The sequence below is a fragment of the Martes martes genome (genome assembly GCF_963455335.1).
Source record: "Martes martes genome assembly, chromosome: 9".
Taxonomy (NCBI): Eukaryota; Metazoa; Chordata; class Mammalia; order Carnivora; family Mustelidae; genus Martes; species Martes martes.
The window spans coordinates 37,219,679-37,234,851 of NC_137896.1; the positions used below are offsets into that span (position 1 = coordinate 37,219,679).

At 38.3% G+C, this 15,173-nt stretch overlaps 1 protein-coding gene across 1 annotated transcript in view; it reads left to right on the forward strand.

Annotated features, from left to right (window-relative positions):
• SPTLC3 (serine palmitoyltransferase long chain base subunit 3) overlaps window positions 1-15,173 on the forward strand; it is a 138,003-nt gene that overhangs the window by 40,411 nt on the left and 82,419 nt on the right. Inside the window, exons 3-4 of the mRNA XM_080814494.1 lie at window positions 7,522-7,676; window positions 8,307-8,455. Of these exons, the coding sequence (XP_080670620.1) occupies window positions 7,522-7,676; window positions 8,307-8,455 (304 nt within the window). The remainder of the gene's footprint in view (window positions 1-7,521; window positions 7,677-8,306; window positions 8,456-15,173) is intronic.

A 15,173-nucleotide genomic window follows, 5' to 3' on the forward strand; every position in this document is an offset into this window, starting at 1 on the left:
TAACATGTAGTGTAATATTAGTTACAGGCATTGAATTTATTGATTCATGACTTACATATAATACTCAGTGCTCAACACAGGTGCCTTCCTTAGTACTCATCACCCATTTAGCCCCTCCCCTGCCCACCTCCCCTCAGCAACGCTCAGTTTTTTCTTTAGTTGAGTCTGTTGTGGTTTGACTTCCTCTCTTTTTTATTTCCTTTCTCCTATGTTTATCTATTTTGTTTCTTAAATTCCACATATGAGTGAATTGGATGGTATTTGTCTTACTCTGACTGACTTATTTTGTTTAGCATAGTGCGCTCTAGCTCCATCCATGTCATTGCAAATGGCAAGATTTCATTCTTTTTGATGACTGAGTAATATTCCTGTGTGTGTGTGTGTGTGTGTGTGTGTGTGTGTGTGTGTGTGTAACACATCTTCTTTATCCATTCATCTGTTGATGGGCATTTAGGCTCTTTCCATAATTTGGCTATTGTTGATAATACTGTTGTAAACATCAGGGTGAGTATGCCCCTTCAAATCGGTATTTTTGTATCTTTGGGGTAAATACCTAGTAATGCAATTGCTGGGTCACAGGGCAGTTCTATTTTTAACTTTCTCAGGAATCTCCATACTGTTTTCCAGAGTGGCTGCACTAGTTTGCATTCCCACCAACTGTGTAAGAGGGTTCCCCTTTCTCCGCATACTCACCAACATCTGTTGTTTTTTGACTCATTAATTTTAGCCATTCTGATGGGTGCAACATGGTATCTCATTGTGGTTTTGATTTGTAGTTCCCTGAAGAAGAGTAATGTTGAGCATCTTTTCATGTGAGGAGGACTTTCTTTTTTAAAAGAGTGTTTTAAATTGTCTTTAATTGAAATTTTTACCCCCTGATTTGAATTACTGACCTATTTGTCCATTTTTTAGGTAAATTTGGAAGTTTTTAGCTAATTCCTAAAGATCTTTTCTCTGTATATACTTTAGAATTAGCTTGTCAGGCATTGAATTTTTTTTTTAAAGAAACTGTTGTCATTTAATTGGTAATATATTATTAAATCTATAGATATAGGTTAACTTTGGAAAGTTTTGGCATTTAATAACATTTAATCTTCCCATTTAGAAACATGATATGTCTCTCCATTTATTTAGGTATTTCTCAGTCCTTTAATAAAATTTTATAACTTTCTTTATTCTAAGGTCTGATATTTCCTCTTATGATCATTATTTGGGTACGAATTTTTGATGGTGGTGGTATTTGAATATTATCTTTTTTCTCTATCCCATATTCTAATTAGTTATTGATGGCATATAGGAAAGCTATTGGTATTTTCATATTTTAATTCCAGATGCTACCACCTTAATGAATATCTCTCTTCAGGTGCCACAGCTTCTCAGATAGTTGTATTGGAATGTCTTGTAATTTTCCATGCGTGCCATGAAAAACTGAACACTGTCTTTTTAAGTCTATTAGAACAAACTTGCTAACTATGTAATTTGGATCCTCTAGACTTATTTATTTTTTGTCTTCTTACACTTATAATTTCTGAGAACATGTGTTAATGTCTTCTACTGTGATTATGGATTTGTTAGTTTTTCTCTTTCTTATGTATTTCAGTGTAACTCTTAGATACATGAGTTACAGCTCCTACAGTTCTTGGTGGGTTTCTTCCTTTTATCTTACTTTACTTTGCACTCTGTTGTGTCTAATATGAATATTTATACATCTGCTTTTTCTTCAACAGTCATCTCTTTATTTCAGTCTTCATCACTTTCAGAAAATGTAGCCCTCTTGTAAGCAGCATATCAATTTATTTTAAACCAAACGTGAGAGCTTTTGTGTTTTAATAAAATAATATAAGTTATGAACAATTACTTTCTTGAAACATATGAAATTGCTGTTCTTATAGGTCAAAAACAAACATTGGCGACTCCTTATGGACTTATGACTCCTCACTATCCCTGGAGACTGAAATTGAATCAGTACCTAGTAGATCATTTACACCTTAAGATTCAAATCTTTCTTCCTTTCTGTAATTTCCCCCTGCCCCTCCTCCTCCATCTTTTTTTTACCTTTTTTTCCTCTTCTTGCACTTCTTCTTATCCTCCTTTTTTTCAATCTTGCAACTCCCATTAGAGAGATATTGGATCTTCTGAATCTGTCTTACATATCTCTTGACTTGCTTCATATTTTCTTCTCTATCCTTTTTCATCATGTCCTGGAAAACTTAACCAATTTGTTATTCTAGCTTATTAATTTGCTTTTCGGGTGTCCGTTTTACTTTTGAACTGTTGATCTTTTTAAAGGATGCATTGTTCTGCTGTTTGTCTCAAAAGATGAATATATTTTAAATTCTTCCTCTGTTTTTTCTGTTAAGTCTTTTCGTTAGTTGTTCCGCTTGCTGAATGTGGTACCTCTTATGCTAGTTTTCCTTAAATAGCACTGACACTTTGTTCTATGTTCATTTCTTTTTTTTTTTTAATTAAAGAATCCTTTTTTTCCTACATATTCGCCTATCTTGAGTGACCGGAGAAGGGAAATGGAAGGAATTGCCAGGACCAATAGCTTCTATTCTCGCAGTGTGGACTCCCAATCTCTCTACATTGGGGCATTGCTCTTCCATTCCGTTCCTGGTACCTAGCAAGGAGATTTGTCCTGTGGACATCACAACTGCTTCTTACTTATTAACCCAATAAAAAGAAGACAAAGAGATCTAGCTTTCCACTTAATAACCCTATCAATTTCTTTTTTAAAAAAAAGATTTTATTTATTTATTTGAGGGGGAGACAGTGAGAGAGGGCATGAGAGGGGAGAAGATCAGAGGGAGAAGCAGACTTCCCGTGGAGCTGGGAGCCTGATGCGGGACTCGATCCCCAGGCTCTGGTGCCCTGACTACCCATTTCTTATGGTTATTCACTTTTAACTTTAAACTCCCCTACAGTTAGCTTATGTCCAAACCAATCTTCTCAGCATATGTTTAGAACTATGGTTTCTGGGTGGCTCAGTGGGTTAAACCTCTGCCTTTGGCTTAGGTCATGATCCCAGAATCCTGGGATCGAGCCCTGCTGAGCAGACAGCCTACGTCCCCCCTTCTCTCTCTGCCTGCCTCTCTGCCTATTTGTGATCTCTGTCAAATAAATAAATAAAATATTTTTTTAAAAAAAGAACAATGGTTTCCTAGGGTTTTACGTCTCCATTGGTCAGATCTTATATGTGTTCCATCTTTTGTGATGCTTCAGTATTTCTGATTCAGTAATGATACTCTTGATTGTCTTTCTAGGCATTTATAAATTTATTTTACTTCTTAAACATCTTTTGTCACTTCAGAGGACTTTTAGACGAGTAGTAGAATACTTATAAGCACTGAGTCTACCATTTTTATTCAAATATCCCTCTAATTCCTTAATAGAATTAAACTTAGTCATCTTGACTTTATGCTTCTCATACTTCAAAGAACTGTTTATGATACATTGTCCTTTCCAACAACAAAGAAAAAATGAACGTTTTATTATTATCCAGAGCTTGACCTTGATTGGAGAAATGGCTGTTTCCCAAAAGGAAATAATGACATAAAATGAAATATTAGGTGAGAACAGAAGTGTAGGTGAAAACAAAGTGTTGATGTGGGCAAAAATTAATAATTGATGTTTGATAATGATTTTTTCTCTCTACAAATTCATGATTCTATTTCATACTGAACAAGCAAGTAGTTAAATCAAATAAGAAGCATGCTTCCAAATTTGGCAGTATTTTTCACAATGGGCCATGGATATGTTCTCTTCACTTCCTTACAAACACCTAGCCCTATAGCATGATTATTGAAAAGAACACTGGTTTTAGAACTCTAATTCCCAATTTGTCCACTCAGATTTTCTGACTTTCCACTGATTTGTCTATAAACGTTGGACAGAAATATGTATAACACTTGGAAAATTATAAAGTATCCTATAAGCTTAAAGGTGGAAAAAGATTGTCATATTGCAGTAGAAACAAAGACATTTTTGTGGCTGCATTTTTAGATTTTGCTCAACCTTCCTGTACCCCACCCCCCAAAACGATTCTGTCCTTATGGCCCAAATTTCACTGTCACATCTAGCCATTTGTGTCAGGAAGAAAAAGAAAGATAGTGAGTAGGCCAAGTGACACGTTACATCTACAGATGGTTACAGGTATGTCCTCTTGCAGTGCTCCTGTTTTTGCAATATCTAGTCCAGTTTCATTTTCTGGTATCGCGAAAATGCTGTGGGAGGCTTACCTGAGATTAGAGGACATTGACCTTTGGAAGGTGTTGGCTGCTCCTGAAGAAACCTCACTGGTGCTCAAAGGAATGGGGTGGGGTGAACATACACCCATGCAGATACAGGAAGCTTACAGGTGCAGAGGAAGCAGGACAATGCCACAAAAGAAGGCAGTTCTTACCCAAACCAGACCTTGAAATCTAAGTAGTTCCCTCTCAGGGACACATAGACTGCTGAGCTTGTGTTTTAGATCTGGGTTAGCACTCACACAACTCACGAAGAAATGGCTCTCCATGGCTAAACAAAACACGCAAAACAAGACAAAACAAAACAAAACAAACTAGCTTATCCCTTTGGCAGAGAAGTTTCCGCCAAATTCTATTCTAATTACTAAGAAATACGAAGATCATTTCCTACTACAAAGTCTTCTCTGATCCCACAGAATAGGTTAGAATCCCTGGATCTTGCCCTCAAAGCATTTGTCTCAATAAAAAACTGGCCGCCCATTTCCTTGTAGATAGAAAATCTGGATCTCTGGGTCAGAAAGTTTGGGCAAGGTAGAGTATTTTCTCACCTTCCCTCAAGAGGCCATGATAGCATATCTTTATGAGGTTCAATGACGAAATGCCCTAAGTTGTTTCCTGAAGTAAATGCCAAGTTCCTTAAGATGAGCGGACACTCCTCCATGGTCTGGCAAACTGTTGGCATTAACTTTCCATATCATGGGTCATGGTTTTTTTTTAATAACTGGGGTTTTGGGGGAAGCTTGTACAAGTGGGGAAGGTGCCAGCCTGAAGTCACTCTGAAGTGACTGCTGAGAAGGTGACCAAAGCCAGAGGCTGACTAGAGTTCAGCTACTCACCTTGTTGGGTCTAATTTTCCTCACATGTCAAATGGGTGCTTGAAATCTACAGTTTCTATGTACCCCCTGCCCTGGTATCCTGTGCATCTTGTCATTCTGCACTGAAATTACTTTTGTTTTTGGTGCACCTGAGTGACTCAGTCAGTTAGGCATCTGCCTTCAGCTCAGGTCATGATCCCAAGGTCCTGGGCTCAAACCTTGCATCAGGCTTTCTGCTCAATGAGGAACCTGCTTCTCCCTCTCCCTCTGCCATTCCCTCATTCTCACTCTCTCTCAAATAAATAAATAAATAAAATATTTAAGAAAAAAAGAAATTAATTTTGTTTTAATACTATAGACATAATATTTTGTTTTTCCTACCTAAAGTGTTTTCCTAAACCAACTATTAACTTTATTTTGAGTAAGATTTCTCAAAAAGTCTAAAACTATAATTCCATTTGGAGTCTTAAAATAGGACTTACAGACCTACTTCTCTATTTTCTCTTGATAGTATGAATGTATATGATGTCATTTCAATTAAGGAATAAAAAATTAAAAATAGAAGGACACAACATTTGGGGATATGGAGCAATCTAAAAGTCAGTAAACAGTTTTAAAAAAAGAAGAAGAAATTGTTTGGAAAAGATTTTCCTGAAATTATACAATCTCCTTTTCTCTCAAAAATATGTCAGGGTATGTGCTATGGTGAGTACTGTGAAATGTGTAAGCCTAATGATTCACAGACCCGTACCACTGGGGCAAATAATATATTATATGTTAATAAAAATAATTTTTAAAAAATGTCCATTTCCCTGTTAGAACATAAATGGGTATAATTATCATAACTTTGTAGCTTTGAATCTTAAAACTTCTATCAGGATACTTAGATATTAAAGGACAAATGCATTTAGTATGAAATTTTCAACTTACAGATGTAACCAGTAAAGTTGTCCTTTTCGTCCTCCAAATTTGCATGCAATAGATAGTCCCCAGCATGTGCTGGGGTTGTGGTTATAAACATTCTTTCTTATAGGCAATCACAACTCCCTCCCCAGAAATGATGCCATGCACTGAAAACCTAAAGATGTTGCAAACCAAACTGTGGCTTGGGTGCAACCACCAGCCATCAAAGCCTGCAGATTCTCTATATTTTTCTCTGGAATGGATTAGCTCGAGAGATGAGTGAGCCAAACCAGTAGCACAAGAAGGTCTTCCACAAAGCCTTAGCCCTAGTCCTCCTTGTTCCCTCAGGAAATCAGCTCTATTCCATTATAGGAAGGAGAGCAAAGAACTCAGAAAGGATAGGAGAATAGGAAAGCTCCCTCTTGGTTATTCAGTGGTTCCTCATTGACTCCAAGATAATGTGTGAGTTCTTCATCCAGACACTAAAAGGTCCCACTTTCTGTGCCCCACTGGATTTGCCACCTTAACACACCACAGGGAATAATAGTGGATGGGATTAGGAAGGTAACAGGGAGCAGATCGCTCAGAACGTTGGCTTTGACCTAAGTGCGGTGGGAGCCATTATAGATCAAGCAAGAATGACAAGAACTGTCATATGTTTTATTTTTGCTCATTCTCAAAAACACCCTACACTTCTAACACAGACCCATTCATGCTGAGTGCCCTCTCCAAGCATCCATGCCCAAAGCAATTTCATTCCACCTTCAGTGCCCAGCTTCGAGACCCCTCCCACGTAAACTACCTTGATTTCTCCAGCAAGACGTGACTCTCCCTCTCATTCTAATCTTACAAATTGCCCAAAGTACTTGGCTTAGACCAAGGTTTTGTAATTTCTGCCTTGTACTATTAGGAGTTAGACGACCAAAAGTTAGATATGTTTTGCTTTGAGCCTCAGCTGGATTGTCAACCCCTCAAGCATGGCTTACCTTTTATAGAGCAAAAACGGTACTGTCACTGCAACTGTGGGAGAAGCCAGGTGTCTCCACAAGCTCATCAACTCAGTTTCTAGGCCCTCGGCTATGTGACAGCCAGCCAGCTGCCAAGAGTTTTGCCAATAGGTTCAAGATCAAGTTCATCCACATTTCTGAAAACATGAATGGGAATATTCATGTTCAAAAAAATTAAGACCAAATTATCATCTCACCACTTTTCTCTCCAAAACTCCTTTGATATAAACATCTATTGTTACTTTTCAGATGGAATCCTGCAAAGATTCCTTGTGCCCACCACTCATTTGGGGACTTACCTCATGTTGCACTATCATCTTTGCTACCTTTCTGTGTCATGTTTTTCTTACTTCCTTCCACTAAAATGTTAATTGTTTACGGTTGGAGGCCTCACAGTGTTCTCTGTGGACCCACCTGTCCCCTTACCGATAGGCCCTTGCTCCAAAACCATGTGCTGTGGACTATGTTCATGGCTCTTCCAGCCTTCAATTGCTAAGAAAATACAAAAAGCAGGAGACCAAAGGTAAACTGCTGCCTCTGTTGTAACAGGATTTTGTGCCGCTTTATCAAAACTTTGAGAATTTTTACACGCGGAACCTGTACATGAGAATCAGAGACAACTGGAACCGGCCCATCTGCAGTGCCCCGGGGTCTCGGTTCGATGTGATGGAGAGGGTGTCGGATGACTACAACTGGACATTTAGGTGAGGCAGCCTTCTGGAGGGTCTTGGTTGAAAGAAATTCTTCCCAGGAAATCCTAGCATGGGCATTAAATTACAGAGCTGATAAACACCAAACCGTGGAAGTTGCTGGTCTTCCATCATTGAGCCTTTTGCAAGCCCTGGTAATTCCAGTGGGGGAAGTCATGGTTATTCAGTTGCCAAGGGTGGCTGTGTTAGATTAAAATAAAGCCTGTGTCAGAAAGTGCGGGATACACAGAGCTAGCCATGAAGAGCCTTTTCAGCTTTATTGACAATTTTACCCCCCTACTTCTTGCTGAAGGAGGCAGTGATGACCAGGGCTCTTTCTCACCTACAAAGTTCTTGCTGGAATTTAAACAAGAGCACAGGTGTCACAGGAGTGAGCACCCAAGGAAAACCAGGGCTAAATGATACTCCATGGCTTGTGATACCTTTTTCCAATACTCTGCCCAGCTTCATTTTGGCGTTACTGTCCTCCAAGGGCAGACCATTTTGTATTGACAGCAATGCACACCAGAAAGGAAAAACAAAATATATGATTGGGGCCAGACCCAAGATCTCCTTGTATGAGTCTTCTGTGGGGCACTAGGATGATGTCAAATGAGAAAGCCCTTTGTGGTCTTCTCTCTGCAGGTTCACTGGAAGAATCATCAAAGATGTCATCAACATGGGCTCGTACAACTTCCTTGGCCTGGCTGCCAGTTACGATGAATCTATGAGGACAGTAAAGGATGTTTTAGAGGAGTATGGCTTAGGTGTGGCCAGCACCAGACATGAAATGGGTATGTATGTTCACCATTTTGAAATTTTGTCCAGTTGGACCTCAGATTCCCTGTGGCGATTTCTCAAACCTAGATCGAATCTAGACTGTGTACCTCAAAATGTTGTTATAAATTGGAAAATGAGAAAGATACCTGAAGGTCTCTTTGGGAATTTCAAACATTATGCTCTTGTCAGATAGTTTATTAATTACAGGTTTAAATTCTCCAGAAAAAACGAAAATGGATCTTTCTTTAGACCACATTATCTAAAATAACTCTTGTGCCTCTTCCATCTGGTCCATTTCAGGATCCTTCCTTACCCTTTTCTTTTTTTAAAACAGCTTTAGTGAAGTATAATTGATATTGTTAAAAACTATGCTTACTTAATTTATACAATTTGATGGGTTTTGATATATAAAAACACTCTGAAACCACCACTGCAATCGAGGTAATAAACATGTCCACCACCTTGGAAAGTTTCTTTGTGTCCCCACTTTTTGTGGTAAGAACACTTCACATGAGATCTACCATTTCAACAAATTTTTAAAGTGCACAGTGCAGTATTAATTATAGACACAATGCTGTACGCCTCTCTAGAACGTACTCTTGTGTGCCTGAAATTGTATATCCATTGAACAAATCTTCGTTTAGATTTTGCTCTTTCTTAATGATGCCCGTCACTGATCTTGCTTTTGTATTTGGATATTGCCCATTGCTGCTACTAAAACATAAGTTTCATGAAGGATAGAATTGGGAAGGATAGAATTGGCCTTGTGGTCTGTTGTGTTGAATAAGTAAGTGAATGATGAATGAATGAATGAAGGTGGAACAGATGGCCTATTTGTTTCTCTTTTAGCTGAAACATCTTCCTCTTATTCAAAGGAGTGAAATCTGTGAGAAGGAAACTTCTGGTCCTCTCCACCTCAGGGAGAAAGAGTGAGGCAAGCTTTCTCCTACAGAGTGTCTTGCTATTCCTGACACAGTGTTTTCTTATATATCATCTCATTTATTACTCACAAAAGTCCTCTGCTCAAGGAGGCAGCACAGGCAACATTATTTCATCTTCTAGAGGAGGAAATGGGATCATAGTGACTAAGCAATGTCCCACCACTGGCTTATTAATCATACTAACTCCCAGTCTAGCTAGCTTCTTCTGACAGCAGTTTCCCATCCGGAATGATATATGCATGGTTTACCATGTCAGTTTCAGGCCATTCTAAGAACCCAAGGTAAACCTATTAAAAAGGGATTTACCATTAATGACAAATGAGCCACCTGCCCCTCTTAGAATCCAGTTGACAGAAGATCATTAAAAACCCATGCAACAAAGAACAATTCAAGTTGAACAAAGTAATTTTTTTTAAATAAAGATTTTATTTATTTATTTGACAGACAGAGATCACGAGTAGGCAGAGAGGCAGTCAGAGAGAGAGGAGGAAGCAGGCTCCCTGCTGAGCGGAGAGCCGGATGCGGGGCTCGATCCCAGGACCCTGAGATCATGACCTGAGCCGAAGGCAGAGGCCTTAACCCACTGAGCCACCCAGGCACCCCCAAAGTAATTTTTTAATCCATACATTCAGTAAACATTTAGCTAAAGCTCCAGAGTTTATAAGCGGTTGCCCAGATTTTTTAAGAAAGTCATCTTTCTTCATTTTGAGGTAGGAGAGCTGCAGATATAAGCAGAATGCAGAAGGAAGCTTCTACTTCATGTAGCAGAACTAGGTGACCCATGATACCCCATTTGGGATGGGGCAGAATCTGGAAGGTTTACCCTCAGTCATAAAAGACGTGGAGTCAGTAAGTAAGCTTTGTGGATATTTCCTCAACACCAGGATTGTTAATGAACCAGACAGAAAACACTTTTCCTGAGGATGATGACCACCCCCCCCAACTCATTGAGACAGAACACTCCCCAATCACAGCCAGCAGAAGCTAAACCTGACATAGTCAATGGCCTCTTTCCAGATATGGAATAGGAGTTCCTGATTTGGCAGACTCAATGAACCAGAGAAGCCAGGCAGAGATAAAGATCATAGTTTGGACTGTCTGCAGCCTAAGTTCTTTCTCCACTTCTTCCTCAGCCTTCTGAATGGCTAGACTTTGATTGTTTATCTGCTTCACTTGGTCTCTGGCTCAAGCTCTAGGAAGAAGATTTTAACAGTTCTCAAGGAAATGGTGAGAAAGCAAAAACAGAAACCACCCACACCAATTTTAAGCAAACAGAAGACTTGATAACAAGGATGGATATGAGCAGTCAGAAAATAGAGAAGTAAACGGGGTTCATTTGAAAGTATTGTGTAACAGAAGCTGTAACCTTAGCATAGCACGCAAGAATTAGTAGCATAGTTTTGAATGCCACTTATTTCAAGAAATGCAAATAACTTTTAGAAAGCGTAAGCTATCTAGTCTTAAGAAAATGTTTAACAGTGCCTGTGGATTGTCAATGAAAATGTGGGAATATAGAGGCTTACCAATTTAGCAACCAAAAATACTTCTTGAGGAGCCCAAAGTAAACGTTTAGGAACATTTAATCACTTGAGTACCTTCCCAGAGCTTTTAAAAATAGTTTCCAATGTTCTGGAGGGAAAAGCCCACAAAAAAAAAAAAAAATCATATTACAAAATAGGAAATTAAAAAAGAAATCAAGAGGAAGTATTTAAAGCACAGTAAAAGGAGAGAAGACCACACACAGTATCTTGGCCAAAAATATGTGAGAAGAGCATATTTTCCCACCGAAAGAAAAGGACTGAGATTTTGCCAAAAACCCAAACTCAACTATGTGCTATAATCACAAACAAATACAAGTAAATTTAAATTATTCCTAAGGGTGAAAAGTAGAAAGAGAAGTCCCAACCAGACACCTGGTTCTCTCCTCCCTGCTGCAACCACCGCTAAAATGCACTCAGTGCCCAAGAGGGAGGTCAGTTCTATACAAAGCACAGCAAAGACCCCAAGAGAAAAGCTGTGTGTCCAGTTTGTATCTACAAGTGCTAGGACTGAGCTTGAAATACAGCTGAGCTGTAAGGAATGAAACATTTCCAGACACAGACGTACAAATTGCAAATGCTATGTTTAACATGTGGAATGATGCGCTGCTATTTATTTTCATGTATAACTAAAAAACACTGGCACACAGAATGAAGGGAGGCTTTGACTGTCTTGTGGTCAATTTAACTTTCCATAGGCTGATGGAAGGGATGGCACGTTTTTCTGATATCCTAAATATGAGGCAGAGTGAAATGGCAATTTGCAATCATCATCAAGCATTTGAAATGCCTGACACATTTTTAATTCTTACCATCTATATTCATGGGGGCCTTTTTATTAGCATTCTTCTTGATCGGGGAGGTCTCCTTCAAATTGCGTGTCATATGTCATATCTTTGGTAATTACAGCCTAGTTTTTCCTAAGAACTTTTTTTTTTTATCTATTTTTTCCTAAGAACTTTCTTTCTTTCTTTTTTTTTTTTTTTATTTTATTTTATCTATTTGACAGAGAGAGAGATCACAAGTAGAGAGGCAGGCCCGGAGAGAAGGGGAAGCAGGCTCCCCACTGAGCAGAGAGCCCGATGCGGGACTCGATCCCAGGAGATCATGATCCCTGAGACCATGATCTGAGCCAAACGCAGAGGCTTAACCCACTGAGCCGCCCAGGCGCCCCTCCTAAGAACTTTCTTAATGTACCATGAAAGATTAGAAATTTTTGAGAATTGTCATGTGTGATATTACGTTGTGTTCTAGACCGAACATCTTACCAAAAGTTGAAGAGACTGCTGCTCAACATCCTCTTCTTAATGTGGCTTGCCTCCAGACTTTCAGCTGGAAAGTCACTTGAATAACTGTTTACAGATTCTAAAATTACCTGGATTTTTAGATTTTCAGCACCAGGATCGAGAATTGTTCATGATGTCTGAGTATTAACATCAAACAATATGCAGTAATAGCTCCATTATGCAAGATATTTCCACATTTGTTCTTTGAGTTTCTTCATCAGAAGGAACTATTTAATTTTTCAGTACATGGAAGGCGTTTGTCTGAATATGTTGGTTTCACAATGAAAAATGTAATGCAGCAGCCCCTGAGGCAAAGTAAATGTATAGCTGCTTGTTCTTTCATATAAGCCAAAGAGTAAAGAACAAGCTAAAACTTAAAAAATAAATAAATAAACAAACAAACAACCTAAATGTGTGGTATGAATGCAAACACAAAGGAAAGCAGAAGATTAGCTTAAGGTTATTAGTTATTATTAAACATAAGAAGAGACTCACTGGGGTCCCTGGGTGGTTCAGGGGGTTAAGTCCTCTGCCTTCGGCTCAGGTCATGATCTCAGGCTCTCTGCTCAGTGGGGACCCTGCTCCCCCCCTCCTTTCTGCCTGCCTCTCTGCCTACTTGTGATCTCTGTCTGTCAAATAAATAAATAAAATCTTAAAAAAAAAAAAAGAGAGACTCACCTTATAAAAATTATGTGGAGCACCCATAATGTAGACAGATTCAACTCCTATATTTTCTATGCCTCAATTAACACAGTGCAGACAAGATGGCTGTCTATCTTTCTGTACACCTGGAAGTTAGGAAAATGAATGATGAGAGGCTTTAAAAGTCATGTAGGTCAATTTAACATTCCACAAGCTGATTAGAAACAAAAACGAGACAAATAAAATAGTAATAGGAGACCACAAAGTACCTCTCAGTCCTTGAAAAGTAAAAAAAAAAAAAAAAAAGGGGGAGGGAGACAGGGAGGGAGAAAGGAAGAGAGGGGGTGGAGGGATGGAGATGGGGAGGAAGGAAGGAAGGAAAAAGGAAAGGAAGAAAGAAAAAAAGGAAAGAATGAGAGAATAAAGGAGAGAAGGAAAGAAGGAAGGAAGGGAGGGAAGAAAGAAAGGAATGTGAGAGGGCAGGAAGGAAAGAGGGAAGGAGGGAAGGAAAGAGGAAGGAAGTGAAGGAGGACAGGAAGACATAGAACATAAAGGACACTAAGAGTAATTACTGACTTTCATTTAATATTTATATATTGAATTACAAGCCTTTAAACATATTGCCAGTATACTTCATCTTTTTAAATACTTAGTAAAGTTTCACAAAAATTTACTATATTTTATGCTACAAAGAAAAGCTCATTAGATTCCAAAAAGTGGAATCTACATAGGTCACATTCTTGGATCATGGTGAAACAAAGCTAAAAATAAATAATAAAATAGAAACAAATCCCTTTTAAAAAAAATATCTGGAAGGTTTTAAAGCCCTTTCCTAAGAGACTGTAGAATTAAAAGGGAAATGGAATTACATTTGTATCATATACAGAAACTAACCACTATGAGAACACCATCGGGTCCAGCTAGCTGTGTACCCAGAGAAAAATATATAGTCTTACTTTACTAAAGAAGAAAGATTGAAGCTAGTAAACTCAGCTACCCATGCAGTAAGGAATAAAAGGTAAGCAAAAGTGTTGAATTATTAAAAATAAAAACACAAACTTAAGAATTAGAGAAGAAAAATTTCTATCGGGTTGAGGCATCTGTGTCTTAGTAAGTCGCTAGAGGTGATTTTGTTGAGCGGCAACCAGAGTGGGAAACCGCTGAACGAAATTTGACAAACAAGCACTTAACAACAACAAAAAAAAGTTATGTAAGGAATTGACACTGTAAATCCAACAGTATACTCAAATAACAAGATACCATGATCAAGTAGTTCTTTTCGGGAACTATGAGGATAGTTAGCTGAATAATAAAACAATTCATAAAATTGAAAAATCCTAGAAGAAAACATATGATTATCTTGATAGGTGACACTAAAACATTTATAAAATTCAGTATCTGTTCCTAATACAAATTTTTTTAAAGATTTTATTTATTTATTTGACAGACAGAGATCACAAGTAGGCAGAGAGGAAGGCAGAGAGAGAGAGGAGGAAGCAGGCTCGCCGTTGAGCAGAGAGCCCGATGTGGGGCTCGGTCCCAGGACCCTGAGACCATGACCTGAGCCAAAGGCAGAGGCTTAACTCACTGAGCCACCCAGGCACCCCCCAATACATATTTTAATAGAATAAAAATAGGAGATCCAGAATGCAATAAAAAACACCTACTTCAAACAAAGATACTGTACTGTATTTTGTGATGAGACACTAGAAACTTTCACTTTAAAGTCAGAAAAAAGAGGAAGATGGGTTTATCCACCATTTTTAATAACCTGGGAAAGAACTAGACAACATAATTTTATTTTTCATTCTTTAAGTCAATACAGATTTATTGAAGGACTACCATGTGACAGAATAAGAAGGATGGGTATAATAAGAGGTAAACTAACCATTATTTGTAGATGATCTGGTTGCTCACCTCTCTGGTTTTCAAGCTGTGATCTGTTGAGGAGCAAAGGGAACCTCTGCAGGGGCTTTTCACCATCAATATGAGAGGGAGCTGGGCAGGAACGACAGAGTTTGGGTCTACTTTCTTCCAGTTTACAAATCTGAATAATCAAAAATTTATTAGAAATAATAAATATCTAATAAAAAACTCAATAAAGACACTGCATGTAGACCAACTTTTAAAATTCTAAAGTCAGTAATTAACAATCAGAAAATATATTGGAGAAATTATATTAATAAATATGAGCAAAACTAGCAAACACCTAGGGAATTCTGTCGAAAATATCTAGAAACTCTTTGAAGAAAACTATAAAACTTTTTGTAAAAGACTTAAGACTCAAAAAAATTGAGGTAACAAATCCCAGAAGGGAATGACCTG